Genomic DNA, 20,457 nt, shown 5'->3' on the forward strand with positions numbered 1-20,457 from the left:
GAAACCGTGGCTCACGCCTGTAATCCCAGCACTTTGGGAGCCTGAGGTGAGAGGACTGTGTGAGACCAGCAGTTTGAGACCAGCCCGGGCAACACAGTAAAACTCCGTCTCTCCAAAAAAAGTTTAAAAATTAACCAGGCACAGTCTGCGTGCCTACAGTCCCAGTTAGCTGGGAGGCTGAGGTGGGAGGATCACTGAAACCCAGGAGCCTGAGGCTGCAGTCATGCCCACACCTCTGCACTTAAACCTGGGCAACGGAGGGAGACCTCAACTCTAAAACAAAATGTTAAGCCAGGTGTGGTGGCTCATGTCTGTAATCCCAGCACTGTGGGAAGCCGAGGTGGGAGGATCACTTAAGCCCAAGAATTCGAGGCTGCAGTGAGCTATGATCGTGCCACTCCACTCCAGCCTGGGCAAGAGAGCAAGACCCTGTCTCAAAATAAATTAAAAACTTTTTTTTTTTAAGTGTGATCATTGACTTCAAAATAGGCTAAAGGACATTAAGAAATGGAACAAAACATGAACCACCACAAATGAGAATTAGGAAAACTTAGTAATGAGGAAATCACACTCAAGAATTAGAAACAAAGGAAAATCATTCTGGAAATGACTTTACTAGAAGGCACATGAGGGAGATAAAGGCAGCCACACACGGCATAACATCTCAGCCAATGATAGTCCGCATAAGTGACAGCAGTCCCACAGGATTGCAAAAGTGCATTTTCACTGCCCCTTTTCTATGCTTCAGCGTGTTTGGATACACAAATCCTCACCACCGTGTTACGGTTGCCTACCGTCTTCAGTACAGTCACATGCTGTTCAGGTTTGTATCCCCAGAGCCACGGGCTGAGCCATAACGCTAGGCGTGCAATAGGCTACGCCACCCAGGTTTGCAAACATGCGCCCTGTGATGTCGCACAAGGATGAGACTGCCTAACAATGCATTTCTCAGAACCTATCGCTGCCATTATGTGACACATGATGGGTAACAACTTCAGAGGAGGAAATGGTGAAAAAGGAAGATCATTTTTCAAATAAAAAAGAAATGAAGTACAGATAAAAAGGACTGAGAGAAAGCAACGCACACTGCCCAAGACTTAACTCCACAGAAGACTCTACAGAGGACCCAACTCCACAGGGGACCCAACACCACAGGGGACCCAGCTCCACAGGGGACCCAACTCCACAGAAGACACAACTCCACAGAGGATCCAACTCCACAGAAGACCCAACTCCACAGAAGACACAACTCCACAGAAGACACAACTCCACAGGTGACCCAACTCCACAGAAGACCCAACTCCACAAGGGACCCAACTCCACAGGGGACCCAACTCCACAGAAGACACAACTCCACAGGGGACCCAACTCCACAGAAGACACAACTCCACTGAGGACCCAGCTCCACAGAGGACCCAACTCCACAGAAGACACAACTCCACAGAGGACCCAAATCCACAGAAGACACAACTCCACAGGGGACCCAACTCCACAGAAGACCCAACTTCACAAGGGACCCAACTCCACAGGGGACCCAACTCCACAGAAGACACAACTCCACAGGGGACCCAACTCCACAGAAGACCCAACTCCACAGGGGACCCAACTCCACAGGGGACCCAACTCCACAGAAGACCTAACTCCACAGGGGACCCAACTCCACAAGGGACCCAACTCCACAGAAGACCCAACTCCACAGAAGACACAACTCCACAGGGGACCCAACTCCACAGAAGACACAACTCCACAGAAGACACAACTCCACAGGTGACCCAACTCCACAGAAGACCCAACTCCACAGGGGACACAACTCCACAGAAGACCCAACTTCACAAGGGACCCAACTCCACAGGGGACCCAACTCCACAGAAGACCCAACTTCACAAGGGACCCAACTCCACAGGGGACCCAACTCCACAGAACACACAACTCCACAGGGGACCCAACTCCACAGAAGACCCAACTCCACAGGGGACCCAACTCCACAGGGGACCCAACTCCACAGGGGACCCAACTCCACAGAAGACCCAACTTCACAAGGGACCCAACTCCACAGGGGACCCAACTCCACAGAAGACACAACTCCACAGGGGACACAACTCCACAGAAGACACAACTTCACAAGGGACCCAACTCCACAGGGGACCCAACTCCACAGAAGACCCAACTTCACAAGGGACCCAACTCCACAGGGGACCCAACTCCACAGAAGACACAACTCCACAGGGGACCCAACTCCACAGAAGACCCAACTCCACAGGGGACCCAACTCCACAGGGGACCCAACTCCACAGAAGACCTAACTCCACAGGGGACCCAACTCCACAAGGGACCCAACTCCACAGAAGACCTAACTCCACAGAAGACCTAACTCCACAGGGGACCCAACTCCACAGAAGACACAACTCCACAGGGGACCCAACTCCACAGAAGACACAACTCCACAGAAGACACAACTCCACAGGTGACCCAACTCCACAGAAGACCCAACTCCACAGGGGACACAACTCCACAGAAGACCCAACTTCACAGGGGACCCAACTCCACAGGGGACCCAACTCCACAGAAAACCCAACTTCACAGGGGACCCAACTCCACAGGGGACCCAACTCCACAGAAGACACAACTCCACAGGGGACCCAACTCCACAGAAGACCCAACTCCACAGGGGACCCAACTCCACAGGGGACCCAACTCCACAGGGGACCCAACTCCACAGAAGACCCAACTTCACAAGGGACCCAACTCCACAGGGGACCCAACTCCACAGAAGACACAACTCCACAGGGGACACAACTCCACAGAAGACCCAACTTCACAAGAGACCCAACTCCACAGGGGACCCAACTCCACAGAAGACACAACTCCACAGGGGACACAACTCCACAGAAGACACAACTTCACAAGGGACCCAACTCCACAGGGGACCCAACTCCACAGAAGACCCAACTTCACAAGGGACCCAACTCCACAGGGGACCCAACTCCACAGAAGACACAACTCCACAGGGGACCCAACTCCACAGAAGACCCAACTCCACAGGGGACCCAACTCCACAGGGGACCCAACTCCACAGGGGACCCAACTCCACAGAAGACACAACTCCACAGGGGACCCAACTCCACAAGGGACCCAACTCCACAGAAGACACAACTCCACAGGGGACCCAACTCCACAGGGGACCCAACTCCACAGAAGACACAACTCCACAGGGGACCCAACTCCACAGAGGACCTAACTCCAATTATATGGGTAATAGGAGTTTGCATAGAGACCAAAACCAAATACAAGGAACAGAACAAATGCTTACAACTATAATTCAAGAACATTTTCCCTGAAATTAAAAAAAGATTAGAAAGTACTTACTGAAAACACTCAGCAGCATATATGAGAACACTGACCATGGACGACCCACAACACCCAGACACATTTTAGTAAAATTACTGGGCTTCAAAGCAAAAGAAAAAATGGCCTTTGTTTGGGTATTTAGGCAAAACAGTAAGCAACTTATAAGGCCAAGAAGATTGGCTTATCATCATTCTGTTTGACAATAACGATCTACGCCAGAAGAAAGTGGAGCGACACACTTAAGACATTCAAAGGATCAAAAAGGATTTTTTATACCCAGCACGCAAGGACTCAGGGAATACTGTCCCCAAAAGCACTTCCTGGGGATCCATTGGAGAATGAATTTCAAAACCTGTGAGCAGAGAGACGTCAACAGAAGCCCTGGCGATGAGCAGGGGCTGCTGGGGAACACAGAGCAAAGACCACCCACGACGACAGGGGAGGCCTGGCTGTGTGCCTGGAAAACAAAGGTAAGGCCCAACTATTGTTTTAAGTGGGGGGAGAGTGTATTACCCCCCAACCCCGCCCTTTTCTTTTCCGCTACTCACAGTAATTCTACTGGTGGAGACAGCATTCGTTTCGTCACTCTGAGCCTGTGGTGTGTGCCGTGTGGGATTGGGCTAACACGTCACCATGGATATTCTAACGCTATCCTCACCTGTGCCCTTGAGAACCAGAGCAGGAGAAGGGAAACACAGCTGCAGTACAGACAAGCTCAAGTAGGAAAAATAATCTGTAGTCCTGACTGTGGTTTAGAAGCATCCAAATGAACAAAAATTAAAAAAATAAAAAAATAAAAAGCCTGGAAACGACGACTCTGAATGAACACCAGCCGCGACCCCACCACAGCCTGAAACCAGTTTCCGCTAAAAGAAATCAGGGCTTCTTGGAGAAAAAGCGACTACAGGTCTGGGGCAGAAGGTGACTGGACGAGCCCAGGGCAGCCTGCTGTGCAGACAGGAAAGGAGCAGTCACCAACACCAGAGCACACCAACAGCACTCCATGAGTTCACGGGGACATGAACAATAAACTGACCCTCGGTCGAAAGAAGTAGGGAACACACTCGCCCCCAAGGTCATCCGGCCTTTCTAAGCAGCCTGCACCTCTGGCACCCAACACCAGGAGACAGAAAGACTTCCTTCTGGGATCATCCCAGCTCACAAACAGAAAGGGCAGGACAGGCTCTCATCAATTGGCAGCCCTGAGCAAGGCTGGGGGTCTCGCCACTGCTGGTGTCCCTAGGTGCCGCATGCGGCAGGCTCCTGAGCCAAGACGCAGCAGACACCGCTACTGTCACCCAAGAGGCAAAGCGAGGGCCCAACAGGCCCCAGGGCCTTGCACAGCAGGTACTGTAATTCAGTAACCAGTGTGGGGCCGAGACGCGTCTCAGCGCCTGTTCTCTCTCACCAGCCCTCTGTGTCTCTCTCCCGTGTCCCCCTGCGCCTCTGCTCCCGTACCTCTGTCCTTCTGTCCCCCTGTGCCTCTGTCTCCTGTGCCTCTGTCCCTCTGTCCCCCATCTCTCTATCCCTCTGTCCCATGTCTCTGCCCGTGTCCGCCCGTGCCTGTCTCCTGTGCCTCTGTCCCCCGTCTCTCTAACCCTGTCTCCTGTGCCTCTGTCCCTCTGTCCCCCGTCTCTCTATCCCTCTGTCTCCTGTGCCTCTGTCCCTCTGTCCCCCGTCTCTCTATCCCTCTGTCCCGTGTCTCTGCCCCTCTGTGCCTGCATTCCTTGTCCTTCTGCCCCGTGCCTCTGACCCTGTGCCTGTTCCTCTGTGCAACTGCCCTCTCAGGTGATCACTGCACACCTACCAGAGCCCAACCCAGCTCCACCTCCACCTTCACTGCAGTCCCTGAATCCCTGCTGCAGGGTTAGGAGTGACAGTTAAAGCGAATGCAGACTCCCCAAGTAAAAAAAAATTTATTATTGTCCATGCAAATGGGCCACATTAATGGTCCATACAAATGGAGTACAGTATTTTAAAATAAAACGCAAAAGTGGGCTGAATTGTTGGTATGCGGGCTGGGTCTATGTGGCACAGAGAGAACAATTATGAACTGATACAGGACATTTACAAATTAGTTTACATTTTAAAACTTAAATATGTAAACCCAGAAGTTGAGAGACGCTATCAACTGAGATTTTCAGGTACGCGGTATTATAAACTCATCTACCTACATACAGAGCAAAGTGTGGAGAAGAAAAGAAACCAAGAGGGCGGTAACGTTACAGCTGGGCCGGCCGCAGTGGCTCATGCCTGTCATCCCAACACTCTGAAGTGGGAAGAATGCCTGAGCTCAGGAGTTCGAGACCAGCATAGGCAACAAGGCAAGACCTTGTCTTTACTAAAAATTAAAACAAAAATGAAAATAGCCAGATGCGGTGGTGGACGCCTGTAGTCCCAGCTACTTGGGAGGCTGAGGTGGGAGGATTGCTTGAGCCCAGGAGATTGAGGCTGCAGTGAGCTGTGATTGCACCACTGCACTCCAGCCTAGGTGACAGAGCAAGACCGTATCTCCAAAAAACCAAACCAAAACCCAAAAACATTACAGTTGGCTGCACAGAAATCATGTTGCTCACGTCCACTGAAAACCTCATTATGATCTGGCATTTTACGTATTTGGATTTCATACTCACCTAAACCTTTCTGCCCTGGGTTCTTAGCGAAGGTGAAGGTAAACTGATAAAAATCTTTAAACTTGGCTGTGTCCTTCAGCTCCTGCTCCAGTCTTGGCAGAAGAGCCTTTAGCTTCTCCATGCTGTCACACCTGCGATGACAGAGAGTGGTTTGTCTTGCGGCAGATGCGCCTCCGTAGTCGACTCCCCCTGTGCCCTGTGCAGGAACTGTGACCAGGCACGCGGCTCCAGCTGGAGACCGTATTTCCCAACTTCCTTTCCCAGGCGCGGCCTAAGGCTCTAAGTGATGATGTAAGAGAAGATGGGGGGGCCACATCTCCCTTGCTAAAAGGAATTCAAAATGCTCTGAGACAGATACTGGTGGCAGCCGCCCAGCTCTGGGAATATACTAAAACCACTGAGTTGTAGACTTTAAATGAAAGAAAATGTGGTATGTGAATTCGATCTCAGTAAAATTATTAAAAGAAAAACCCAAAACCAACATCTTTTGCCCTCTTCTTGAGAATTGGAACAAGGGCGTGGTCTAACTTGGTAGCTTTGACCACGGAGAGAGGCCCCTGCCCTGCGGTGACAGGGCATGAGGTGACAAGATGGCAGAGACGAGGTAATGGAAAGATGGAAAGACCGCATTTCTCAGTGACTTGCAGAATGGCAGTCGCCCTGCCAGCCTGGGCCACTGTTACCTCTGTCCCATCACACAAGCGAAAAACAAACTCATATAAACTTAAGCTACCTTATTTAGGGATCTCTTCATTACAGCAAGTTAGATTTAAAATATCCAGGTATTGTAAAACACAGCTCTATGTTGTTTTAAAATTGAATTTTTCCATCAAAAAGTCAATAACCTTTAAAAACAGTCAACAGCCTCTAAGGCAGAAATCGACAACAGTAAAACAAAGTCTATCTTTGTAATTTCGACTGCACAGCAAAGCACAGAATAAAAGCAACACTTACTCAAGTAGAGCAGACGTAAGGAAATAACATTGAAGAAAGCTTTAGAGCAGCTAGAAAAGTCCTCGAAGACATACACAGAAAAGCACAAATGTATGACTCAGTCCTGCGCGCAGTCACTGTCAACAGCAGAAGGTGTATGTCACAGTGGTCCCATAAAATCATAATGGCACCTAGATTCCTGCCACCTCGAGGCGTCAGAGCCACTGCAACGTCTAGCACAATGCATGACCATTTCCACCTTCAGGTGTGTTTAGATACACAGACTTACCATTGTGTTACAGCTGCCTACAGAACTGAGGACAGTCACCTGCTGAACAGGTTCACAGCCTAGGAGCAACAGGATGTACCACAGACTAGGTGTGTAGTGGGCTGTACCATCTCGGTTTGTGTAAGTACACTCTGTGATATCTGCACAGTGAAATTTCCTAACGATGCACTTCTCAGAACGTGTCCCTGTCTCTGAGTGACGCATGGCTGTACTGCAGGTGAGGGTGAGCGTTAAGCACCATCCACATCAAGGGTGGCGGCTGGGCCAGGTACAGTGGCTCATTCCTGTAATCCCAGTGCTTTGAGAGGTGGAGGAGAGAGGATCGCTTGAGGCCAGGAGTTTGAGACCAGTCTGGGCAACATAGAGAGACCCAGTCTCCACAAAAAATAAAAACTAGCCAGGTGTGGTGGCATGTGCCTGAAGTCCCAGCAATGCACTGTACCCCAGGTTGGCACGACAGAGTGTGACCTTCTTAAAAAGGAGAGTGGGTGGCAGCTGAGGGCTCTTTGCCATTTCAGCCTCCTCTTCCCTCTGGTGAGGCATGGACAATCACACTTCTGGGCCAGGCCCACTGTGCCCCACCGCCTACTGGAGCAGTCCTTCACCGTGCCTCTAGCTGGATGTAATCAGGAACTCAGCGTGCACCACCTCACGTCTGGCTGTTTCTGCCTTTGTGATGTCCGAGAGGTTCGCTTCGTTCCTGTGGGTATGCACAGCTCCAGCTGCTCATTTTCTTGGCCATACAGAATTCTTGTTATATACATATTTTATGATTCATAAACGCTACTGTTGGTGAACATTCTGGCTGTTTCTAGTTTCCTGGTTTGGAGTAATGGTGTCAACACTTCTGCACACAGATCACAACATACCTGTGAATGTACCACGTCAGGCACATTCCAGAGTGGATGGCTGGGTCATGGCGTCTGTGCACCTTCCATTTAGTAACTGACATCAAAACAGTTCACTGGAGTCCCCCTCCATGCATTTGCACTCACATTTGCTATCGTGTCTTATTTTAGCACCCAAGAGGGTGGTTTCTTATGGGGTTCTATTTCCCTGTGGTTTTCACCTGCATTTCCCCAGTGAATTAGATTAAGCATCTTATACTTTAACTGGCCCTTGTGCATCCTCTTTTGTGAAGTGCTTGTCAAATCTTTTGGTTGTTTTTCAATGTCTTTTTCTTATTGTTTTGTAGAAATTCTTTATATATTAAAGATACAAGACTTTGCCAGGAATTTTTAAAGAACTTTCACACAGAACATGGATTGCCTTCCTACTACCTTGATGTTTCTTAACCAGAAGTTCTTATTTTTACTATAATACACTCTATCGGTATTTTTCTTTATGGTGATTTATTGTTTTTGTTGATGTTTTAAAAATTATCCTATTTTATAGTCATAAAAGACATTTTCCTACATTATTTTCTACAGACTTTTTGCTTTTGCCTTTCAAACTGAGATCTACGATCTATCTGAAACTGATTTTTACATATGGTATGCGGTAGAGGTCAGGATTTATTTTTCCCCAAAATACTAGCTAATCCTCCCAGTATCATTTATTGAAAAAACGTCTTTCTCCACTGAAGTCTAGCTCTGTCATAAACCAGAAGTCCCCCCATACACGGACTTCTTTCTGAGCCCTCCATTCTGCTCCACTGGTCTCTGGTCTATTTATCTGATCTGGCGCTTGATGCCATGTAGTCTTAATTACTGTAGCTTTAAAAGTTCCAATTATCTGGTACAGCAAATCTTCCCATCTTGTTCTTTTTCTTCAAGAACTGCTTTTTGACTGTGCATTTTCATAGAAATTTCAAATCAGCTTGTCAAATTACACATATACAAACCCACTATCTATTGGGATTTTTAAATTGAGATCACATTCAATATAAAAAGCTAAGGATAAAATACTGTATTCCAACCTATGAATGAAGTATATTTCTCCATTTATTCAGGTCTTCTTTCCTGTCTCTTGATGAATTACTATTTTCTCTATGGGAGTATCACACATCTTTAATCCGATTTATTCTAGGTATTTTCTATTTTTGAAGATACTGAAAAATGACATAGATTTTAAATTTTACCGTTTTGCTGGTTGTTGCACTTGGTGTCCTGAAATAGAACAGGTTTTTATTTGCAGACCTTGGATCCTGTAGTTTGGCTAACGTCACTACTGATTTGAATATTTTACCCATAGGTTGGACTAGCTATGATCTCCAGTTTAATACTGAATAGAAACAGTCATTTGGGTTTTGTTCTGTCTCAAAGAGAAGGTGGCTTACAATTCCAGTAAGTATAATGTTTGCCATAGGAATTTTTTCCTTTTGGCCAGATTAAGAACTGCCCCTCTTATTCTTAGTTTTCTATGAGTTTTTTTTTTTTTTAAATGAAGAAACATTGAATTTGATCAAACCCATCTTATGCACTGGGATGATCCTTTTTTTCCTGTTGTTAACCATGGTAAATTAATTACACCGATTGACTTTGTAACATTAAACGGATCTTGCATTCCTGGATATAACCAACTGTGTCATGATGTATCATCCTGGGCTTATCGTCTTGGGTTTTTTGCTAATGACTGGTCAGTTTCCTGATACTGTGTGTAGGATTTTTGCATCTTATAATCATCTTATGCATCTTCTGAGTCTTACAGCTGAGAGTGGCCTATAATTTTCCATTCTCAAATGTTCTTCCTTGGTTTTGTCATGCAGCTTTCGCTGGCCTTAAAAACAAATTGTGAAATCTTTCTTCCTTTACTATTCTCTGGAAGAGGATGTTTAAAACTGGGGATTTTCCTTTTCATTAGGAGTTTGGTAGGATGTGCCAATTAAGTCATCCCAAACAGGAGTTGTCTCTTTGAGAAGATTTTAAACTACAGGCTCAAATTCTTAAGAGTTACAGAACTATTAAGATGTTCTATTTCTTCATGTGTCAGTTTTAGTAAGTTATATTTTTCACATACGTTGTCAAATTTACTGGCATAAAGCTCTTCATAAATGACTTTTTTTTTTTAATGCTTCTGGCACCTATTATCTCGTCCCCCTTTTCATCTACGTACATTACTTGTGATTTACCACATTTACAAGTCTTTTCAAATAACAAGCTTCTAGCTTTATTGATCCTTCCTAATGATAACTTCTTTTCTATTTAATTATTCTTGTAAATTAGTGCTTCTTTAAAAATATTAATTCCTTCCTTCTATATTCTTTTTCTATTTCTTGAGATGGAAGGCTTTGCTCACTGATTTTCAGCCTTTCCTTCTTTCTAAAATATGCATTTAATAAGCTGAATTCCACAAGCTTACATATATTGTATTTTCATTATTCAAGATATTTTCTAATTTCCATTGTAACTTCTTTCTCATCCCAAGGGTTACTTAGAGGTATGCAATATCCACACATATCCTAGTTATCTTTTTGTTATATTCCTAGTTTAACTGTACTGTGGTCAGAAAACATATTCTGTATCATTTCAAACCTCTGGAAATTGTTGCAATTTACTTAATAGCCCAGTTTATTGTTAATTTTTATTAATGTTCTGTGCCTTTAATAAAGTTTTTTTTTTAAATTTTAAACACCAGGAGAGAACACGAACATAGCCCCCCACTACCACAAATTATGCAGTCCAGTTTCCCACATTTGGGAAAATCACAGGCGTCAGCACATCTGGAATGCAATGGATAAGCCCAGCCCTGGGAAAATCACCTTCATGATCATGGTATCTCTCCTGCCAGGCTGTTCTGTGTTTTCTTTTGAAAAGAATATGTATTCTTAAGCATCGAAGGCAACATTCTAAATGTTCTCCTAGGCCATTTGTTGTGCTGTCCAAATCTTCTATTTCCTCACTAATTTTTCATTGATTCATTCCATCAGTTACTACGATGTGTGTGAAAATTCCTCACTTTGATCATGGATTGGTATCTTTCTCTTTGTAGTTGCTTATTTTTGCTTTAAATACATTGGGACTCTTCAACAAATACATAAAAACATAAGTGCGACTGCCTTCTTGGTGAGATAAGCCCTTTATCATTATGAAATGGTCCTCCTTATCTGTAGAGTTCCTGTATGCCTCAAAGCTGTTTTAGTTGTATCTATTTTAAACAATATGAACAGGTGATATTTAAAAATCCATCTGGGCCAGGCACGGTGGCTCCCGCCTGTAATCCCAGCACTTTGGGAGGCTGAGGCAAGGTGGGTCGCCTGAAGTCAGGAGTTCAAAACCAGCCTGGCCAATATGGTGAAATCCCGTCTCTACTAAAAATACAAAAATTAGCTGGGCATGAGGCAGGAGAATCGCTTGAACCCAGGAGACGGAGTTTGCTGTGAGCCAAGATCGTGCCACTGCACTCCAGCCTGGGTGACAGAGTAAGACTCCATCTCAAAAAACAAACAAACAAACAAACAAACAAGTAGGAGTACACTCGAAAATAATAAAAAGTTGAGTAAATAAACTGGTAACATAAGCCTTTATATTATCAAGTATTATATACTGCACATAACTGGAGGCGCTACGCTTTTTATGCGACTGGCAGTGCAGTAGGTTTGTCTGTGCCAGCATCACCACACACAGGCAATGTATTGTGCTGTGACACTATGATGGCTGGGATGCAGGAATTTTTTAGCCCCATTCTAACCTTACAGGGCCACTGTTGTATAAGCGGTCCACTGTTGACCGCAACGTCATTATGTAGTGCATGACTGTAGTTCAGTAAGCTTAATGATTAAGAGACAGTTACATTAGGCCCTTTCATTTACTTTTATAACTTATCTGATGAGCGAGAAACACCTTAAGTTATTAATGAAGCCTTTATCCCAATCCTGTAGGTAGAATAGAAAAATGTTACAAGCAAAAACCAAAATGACATCTTAGTTTTTAACAGAGCAGCATAATAAATTCTACATTTAATATACAGTATTATGAAATAACACGAATGAACTGAACCTGGCATTTACTGTCAATTCAAAATTGGAAAGAAAAAAACTCAAAAAGAAGAAAATGAGTTACAAAACGGATTAATATGAAAAAAATAAAAATGTGAAATGAAATAAAGTGTTAAACTGAAAATTAAAAGGAAACCAAAGGCTTGATAGTGCAGAGTACAGATGCATAAGAAATTTTTAAGATACACAAAGAAAATAAGCAGATATGAAATTAGTATGTACAGGTTGCTGAAAAATAATGTTAGAAGTATTTCCATTTCTGAAAACATTTAAGCTAAGAATAGTTGACTTACCCAAGTTCTGTCATGCCATCTAGAAATTCCTTTCTGCTAAATTCACACTGAGTTGCTGCCCTGAACTTCCACGCTATGACCAATACACTGATACTGGCAGGATCCAGGCTCAGATCATCACAAAACTGTTGAATCCCATCGATTCCAATTTTGTTTTCATCTTGTGGATCTGTAGTTAATATCAGGGGAAAAGGAAGTTATACTATTTTGAAAAGTAATTCTAAAATAAGAGGTTTGAATCCTAGCATTCGATTATACTACATAGTTCTAGCAAGCGTGTTTCCAATACATCAATCAATAGGCTGCAGTTTTCTACTACACATGAAAGAAACAGTGAGCAACTAATAATTTATCCAGAAAACGGTCCTATCTTTAAAATCTAGGTTTCTGGGTTTTAGGGAAAAAAAAAATCACTGAATTTTTTTTTGAGAAGATCTGTTCACTAAGAAAAACTTAATTTCCCTAAAGTGAAATAAAAATTTAAGTTTACAGAAATTTAGCTCACCCAAAGGCAAACTGCTATAAAAGATACTGTACTGATAAAGTATTTACAATATCTTGAGTTTTTATCACAACTCTGCCAAAGTAAATGAATGATTGATGTTTTTCTTAAGTGATTTCATTTGCTAATTCTAAAGTACTGGACAATAACTATTTTTCAGAATCATTTAGCTTATGTATCCACATTTAATAGCTTAGAAATTCAGGTTCCCGACCCCCTATTTCTAGTTTAGAAATAAAATTAAAGAACTTAGCATTTGTTTATCAGAAAATCAAACAGTAAAATATATTTAAGGCATCCCAGCAAGACTTCACTAAAGCTAGTAATTTCAGACAAGATTATATCACATTATCATAATGTGTAGGTAAATTGTTGGTTTAGAAGGTAAAAGTAGAAAACCTGTAGCTTCTCTGCTCAAAGAAAGATTAGGTATGATAAACTTTTCTTCCCCTTCACACAAAATTTAACTTTGGTCATTTAAGTAGTATACTACCACATATATATAGTTACCAAAGAAAAATTGGTGGCCGGGCACGGTGGCTCACGCCTATAATCCCAGCACTTTGGGAGGCCGAGGCGGGTGGATCACCTGAGCTCAGGAGTTCAAGACCAGCCTGGCCAACATGGCGAAACCCCGTCTCTACTAAAAATACAAAAATTAACCGGGCATGGTGGCACACGCCTATAGTCCCAGCTACTAGGGGGGCTGAGGCAGGAGGATTGCTTGAACCCAGGAGGCGGAGGTTGCAGTGAGCCAAGATCATGCCATTGCACTCCAGCCTGGGTGACAAAAAAAAAAAAAAAAAAAAAAAAAAATTGGTAACAAAATGAAGAAAGCCATAAACATCCTTCTAACTCTATTCTCTTATATCAGGGAGAAAACAACCTCAGCATAGTTTATGGGACAGAGGTTCTGTAAAAAAAATCCCCACTTATCACCTTATTCAATTCCATCTCCTAATTCTATACTTCATGAATAGAAATATTGATCTACAATGCCCTGAGCTAATAAACCATCTCAGTAAATTTCATTACAACCGTGTTCAACATTTCAAGTAATTTTGCAAGTCCTTGTTCATTTGTATATGTTAATGTCATAACCAATGTTATACTTGTCAACAGTCTTAGAACTACGTTTATTTTTAGAGCCTAAAGTGATTGTACCACGTTTCTACTTTAACTGAGTATAATTGCATGAATAAAGTTAAATAATAATGAAGGGATGAAGCTTCAATAACACCCAAAGACACAATTTTCCACTTATACACAAGTATTTTTTCAAAGGCTGCTGTATATATTTAAACAACTTTTAAAAATCTGCATAAAAATCAGCATATGACTTGCAAAATTAGCTCAACAATTAACTTAGCCAAAAATTTTTAAAGTAGACTAAAGCTTAACTAAGAACAATTTTCATTCTTTGGGAACTACAATAAGTACAAACCTGGTTTGTTTTACCACTGACTATGTTTCTGAGCCAAGATTTTTTAAAGCAATTTTCAACCCACTTTTCAGACCTAAAAAGAAAGACTAAAGCACACACACAGTATTTTAAAAAGTAAAAAATGAAAGTAATAAATAAACAAGAACTTGGCTGGGTGCGGTGCCTCATGCCTGTAATCCCAGCACTTTGGGAGGCCAAGGCGGGTGGATCATGAGGTCAAGAGATCGAGACCATCCTGGCCAACACGGTGAAACCCCATCTCTACTAAAAATACAAAAATTAGCTGGGCGTGGTGGCATGCACCTGTAGTCCCAGCTACTTTGGAGGCTGAGGCAGGAGAATCGCTTGAATGTGGGAGGCAGAGGATGCAGTGAGCCGAGATCATACCACTGCACTCCAGCCTGGTGACAGAGCAAGACTCCGTCACACAAACACACACACACACGGACAACAATAAACAAACAAACAAACAAGAACTTAAAGCCAAGGAAATTATTGTATATTTGGGCTAACACTTGTTTAAATGAGAGTCAGGGCTTGGTTTTGTTTTAAAGTTTTAGAAAACTTAGCCTTAAAAACTGCTAGAAAGAAAAAGCAAAATAAGTCAGCTCTTAGACTGCTGCCTGTCCCTCTGCATTGGACATGAAATTTAAAGCCTGCAGAGGGGCGTGGATCTGCGTATGCTCATCACGGCAGTCTTAGTTCAAGGCACATTTTGACAAGAAGCATTTTGACAAGAAGCTCCGATCCAAGCACTGATGTCAATAAAAATCACAATCTGCAACAAAAAGTTTCTTTGCTGCGAGCTTTTCCCAAAGCCTCTCTAACCACTGAAGCTATTTCAGGGCTGACACGCCACTACCCGGGCAAGGAAAACACTAAGGTTTACCCCTCACTTCAGATCATCTTTATGATTTGGTGTTGTTCTTAACCTTCTCATCATCAATATTTCAGCCTAAATAGAAGTGCTTGAAAAAAATACTGTATTAACAGACACAGTCACGCCAAGACACCAAGCCTCCCAGCAGCAGCTTTTCCCTGACAGGCTGTGCAGCGTCAGACTCACCGCACAGAACAAGCGGGCACGGGCCTGGCCCTGCCCCATCGCTGACTCCACTCCTCTCGCCCTCCCCACCCCCACCAATCACAGTCCCAGCCCCATTTAAACAGAAGCAAGTGGATTCTGCAGCTGAGCGCTGAGCGTGGGGAGGAGAAGCAACGGCAGCCCGGAGACCTGCCGCGGCACCAGAACCCTGGAAGTGCAGCGCGCAGGCCGCTCGCGGAGGCCGACATCCGTCCGGCTTTGCTGCAGTCTCCTCTTACCTTTGTACCTGCCGTACAGCCGCTCCAGCTTCTTCTTGTCCACAGCGTTCCGCATGGACTCCCTGTGGAGCGAGTCTGGGTTTTGGAAGAAGCTGTCCGTGGCCTCGTCTAGTCTCCACTCATTCTGCGTTAAGCAGTAGATAGCAGTTCTCTCGCCAGCCTGAGTGCACGCCATAAACTGGCGGACCTTGTCCTTCTGAGACGATTTAAGCTTATGCTTTGGGATGCAAAAGAAGTAGGAAAGCCAATGAAGCCGCTCCAGGTTTGTCCCAGCTTTAGCCTAACGCCTGCACTTTAACTGGGCAGAATTAGAGACAAAGCCTTGCTCTTCATCAGTTACAAAGACTGCACAGTCTTCTGAAAATGGAAACAACAGCATCTATACTGTAACAAACAGGCAGTCTAAGCTTCAAAAATTATGAGAATTAACATTTTATACAAAATACATTCTGATCTCTATCCAGTTCACTCTGCATGAAGTGTGACTATCATTTTTCTAAAATTCTCAGTAACTGTAATGCACATCTAGCCTCTGAGGACACAGGGCAAGGACCTCACGGCACCAGCGGGGGTCGCAGCTGCAGTCTTCTTTGGTTTCAATAAAGTTCAGGCTTTAATGAATGGGAAGAGGCTGTGCGGTTTGGAGATTTTTTTTCCCACTTTAAATCACAGAATCACATTGATGAAAATGTACACAAATAACTAAGAATAGTGTTAAAAGTAATTTATAAAAGTTTCACAAGCAGGCACAAAAAAGCCTGTTATGATTAAATGGAAACAATAATACTAATAACAAGAATGCCTCTGTATACCAGACAGAAATAAAATGAAAAAATAGGACAGAGGCTCTGGGCAGGCAATAAATAACAAAACTGCCAAGTAGCTGTACTATATATAGTATATAATGAAACAAAGTAACATCTTGACACTTCCAGATATAGGAGGGCTGAGTTTCCACTTATCTAAAGTAACTTGATGATGTAATCCCAGCACTTTGGGAGGCTGAGGCGGATCACTTGAGGTCAGGAGTTCAAGACCATCCTGGCCAACATGGAGAAACCCCATCTCTACTAAAAATACAAAAATTAGCTGGGTGTGGTGGCATGCGCCTATAGTCCCAGCTACTTGGGAGGCTGAGGCAGGAGAATCACTTGAACCTGGGAGGTGGAGATTGCAGCGAGCTGAGATCGTGCCACTGCACTCCAGCCTGGGCGACAGGGTGAGACTCTATCTCAATAAATAAATAAATAAATAAAGTAACCTGATAAAAGCAACACTGGAAAAGAAAGTGATACACTAACTTCTCTAAATCCAAACAGACCCTAGAATCCACTGGATGCTAACGTTTTACAAAAATGCTTTACACAATAACATAAGCAGGAAATTTTTTACTCAAAAGGATTTATACTCAATCTTGTTCAAATAAAGATGAGACAACTTATAAAAACACATGGAATGATTTATGACGTAACTTAACAAAAGTATATAGAAGGATAACAAGGTGTGGATAAGGAAGGGGTGCCATTAGTACAAGGACGTGCCTGTTACACGTAAGAGCTGGAAATCAGGCTCCAAGCTTCCCCAGTGCCACAGCAAAGAAAACACGATTAGTTAGGAAAATCTGTTTTCATAAGATCTAAAACCTTACCAGCAGCTCAGAAGTGGTACAGATACAGACCCTTCTGGCCTAAAACCTGAGGGAAATGTCTTCTGCGGCTCCTCACAAAGTTCAATGTCCCCTCACACATACCAATTCCTCACCAAAATGCCAACCACGTACAGCAGAGCCAGCTTCCAGAAGTTGTTTTTTTTTTGAGACAGGCAATCAAAAAGCATGCTGATGCCAAAATACCAGAGGACGATTCTGCAGAGGCATTAAGATAACGCTGTCCAGATACGTACTCTCCTGTGCGCATCTGGGATCCTGGGTCCTGAGGCCTTTCAGGAGTCCCACAGAACTACCTTCCCGAGCTTCCTAAGCCGCCACCAGCCTTGCTCACTCTCATTCTCACAAAATGCACAGCAGAGGCCTCCGTGGGCTGCAAGGCCTGTGATATCACAGGAATGAACACGAGATTCGAGAGCCTATCTTTTATCAAGCCAGACATTAAGATATTTGCAAAAATGTAATGGGTTTATTATTGCTAATTAACTATAGAAATATTTTAATACTATTTTAATTTCTAATACGGTCAATATTGATGACTATTACCCACATAAACAAGAACTCTCATTTAAGAATGACTGGGGTTCCAATCATTCTTAAAAACATATAGGAAATGTGCTACATATATACCATGGCATACTACATAGCCATAAAAAGGACCCAGATTGTGTCCTTTGCAGCAACATGGATGGAGCTGGAGGCCATTTTCCTAAGTGAACTGGCGCAGGAACAGAAAACCAAATGCCACATGTTCTCACTTGTAAGTGGGAGCTGAACACTGAGCAGGCGTGGACACAAAAAAGGAACAACAGACACTAGGGCCTGCTTGAGGGTGGCAGGAGGGAGAGAATCCCAAAACTACCCACCGGCTACTGTGCTTAGTACCTGGTTGACGACATAATCTGTACACCAACTCCCATGACACACAGTTGACCTTTATAACAAACCTGCACATGTACCCCTGAACCTAAAAGTTAGAAAACAAAAAAGAAACCCAAAAACCACATCGAACTCCTGAGACTAAACACTTAGAGAGCGGCTAATTCAGGTGAGGCTAGGCAATTAACATTTCGGCTACTCAGAACAATGAGTGTTGAGCATTTGGGAGTCTTGGATCCCTTTTGGAATCTGAGGAGTCACAGGTCCGCCCTCCAGGAAAACATATACGGACCTCACACGTGCAGGCAGCTTTGCATAAACTTTCAGGGGTTTCACAGATGGCTTAAGCCCATCTGCAAAGTCCTCACAAGGGGAAGGTAGAACTCAGATTAAGAACGGATGAAGAAGTCAGAAGGCTTCACTCAGCTAACTTTCTCTTAATGTTCCAGACAGCAGCCATCTCTGCCATCTCAGGCCTGTGGGTCTGTTGCAAAAGCAGACAGCCGTAGGCTGTGTTCCCATAAAACTCAATTTACAAAAACAGACAGCTAGCCTGTGGGCTGTAGTTTGCCGACCCCGATCTAGATTCTAGAGGAATAAATGGAATACATATTCACTACATTATTTCCTGAAACTGAGCTTTTGAAAAGAACTAAACAAAAAATTCAGGGCTGTATTCTCTGGTAAGATCAAATTTAGCTAAATTAAGGCAGATCCCATAGTCTCTGACAGTAAGCTGACAAAAGATACAGCTAGAGTCTTTTTATGAAGTTGACAGCCTTCCCAAGGGAGGGTGAGCAAAGCCAAGAATTACCTCAAAAACCTTAGGATAAAGACAGAAGTGCAGCCCCCAAAATGGTCCACCACCAGGAACAGCCATGACACCCTTATTATGGAAGTGGTCATCATTGCTAGATTTAAAAATTCTGCCATGGTTATACAACAACATTTACTATATCCATATAACGGAACATAATTCCGCCACAAAAAGGAATGAAGTATTGATACATGCCACATGGATGAACTTTTGACACTGAGTAAAAGAAACCAGGCACAAGAAGCCACACAGTGTATGATTCCATCCACACAGCGCACGACTCCAGCCGCACAGTGTACGACTCCAGCCACAGTGCACGAGTCCAGCCGCACAGCGTACGACTCCAGCCGCACAGTGCGCAAGTCCAGCCGCAGAGTGTACAACTCCAGCCACAGTGCACGAGTCCAGCTGCACAGTGTGCGATTCCAGCCACACAGTGTACGATTCCACTTATATGAAATATCCAGAAAGGGCACATCTATATAGAGAGAAAGGTGAGTGGTAGCCAGGGGCTGGGGCAAGGGAGGAGTTGGGAGTGACTGCTAATGGGTACAGTTATCGTTCGGGGTGACAAAAATGTTTTAGGACTAGATAGAGGTGGTGGTTCCACAAATTCGTGAACGTACTAAACACCACTGAATTGTACACTTTAAAATAGTTAATTTTATGTTATATGAAATTCACCTAAAAAAATTCAACATTGTACCCTCAGACCCTCCAAGACCAATCAGCAGACTAATATACTCTTCGGCGACTGAATTATTTAACCAGCATTACACAACTGATGACTCCACACCAGGAAATCTGGAATGTGCAAATCTGGAAGATATGATGGTGTCTGATCTTGAGCTCCTGCCGATAACCCCTTGAAGCCTCCCCTAATGTGTGACAACACCATTACACCAGCAGCCTAATTTCTTGGAACTCTAGAAGAACAGATGCAGGAGCACATGGATCCAGGCCATTCAAAGTGGCTTTGAATCACTACTGTTAGCTACAGAGTGGACAGAAGTCGGTATCCAGAAACATGAAGAGCCCCCTGCAATCTACTCAAATTGTCTGATGTCACAAGATACTCCAGTAAACCCTGAACCACACGGTGGTGCCAAGGTACTGGTTCTGAAGGAGCAAGAGAAGCTTTGGGGTCTAGGCTTAGTCCATTAACAGGCCTCTGGTCAGTCAACAAAGCTGCAATCATTTGATGTCACCCCTTACAGGTTTCTCCATAAAATAACAGTGATTAAAGCAATGATCGATAGCTAAGTCTAAAGACTAGGTGCTTCATGTCCAAAAGTGACTGAGAGACCCAAGTTACCTCTTGTGAAAAAGGGAACTGGCATAAAGCTTCTTAGGAAACAAAAAGGCTCGTCAACTAAAAAACTACAGGGGAGAGA

General features: G+C 43.9%; 1 protein-coding gene and 1 non-coding gene across 7 annotated transcripts in view; both read right to left on the bottom strand.

Moving 5' to 3' along the window:
- Positions 1-20,457, bottom strand: part of DCUN1D2 (defective in cullin neddylation 1 domain containing 2) — a 37,940-nt gene that overhangs the window by 14,313 nt on the left and 3,170 nt on the right. For 3 of the 6 annotated variants that reach the window (XM_055360263.2, XM_019039665.4, XM_055360260.2), the window contains exons 2-4: positions 15,702-16,058; positions 12,433-12,601; positions 5,982-6,112 (exon numbers count right to left, since the gene is read on the bottom strand). In XM_055360263.2, the coding sequence (XP_055216238.1) occupies positions 5,982-6,112; positions 12,433-12,601; positions 15,702-15,876 (475 nt within the window). In that variant the 5' untranslated portion in view covers positions 15,877-16,058. The remainder of the gene's footprint in view (positions 1-5,981; positions 6,113-12,432; positions 12,602-15,701; positions 16,059-20,457) is intronic. The other 3 variants (XM_004054768.5, XM_019039663.4, XM_055360264.2) reach the window with 1 other exon arrangement.
- LOC115933389 (U1 spliceosomal RNA) lies at positions 10,777-10,940 on the bottom strand. The gene has a single exon (XR_004069240.1). It is a non-coding gene; the product is annotated as a U1 spliceosomal RNA (small nuclear RNA).

Source organism: Gorilla gorilla, chromosome 14, assembly GCF_029281585.2.
Source record: "Gorilla gorilla gorilla isolate KB3781 chromosome 14, NHGRI_mGorGor1-v2.1_pri, whole genome shotgun sequence".
In the NCBI taxonomy this organism is placed as follows: domain Eukaryota; kingdom Metazoa; phylum Chordata; class Mammalia; order Primates; family Hominidae; genus Gorilla; species Gorilla gorilla.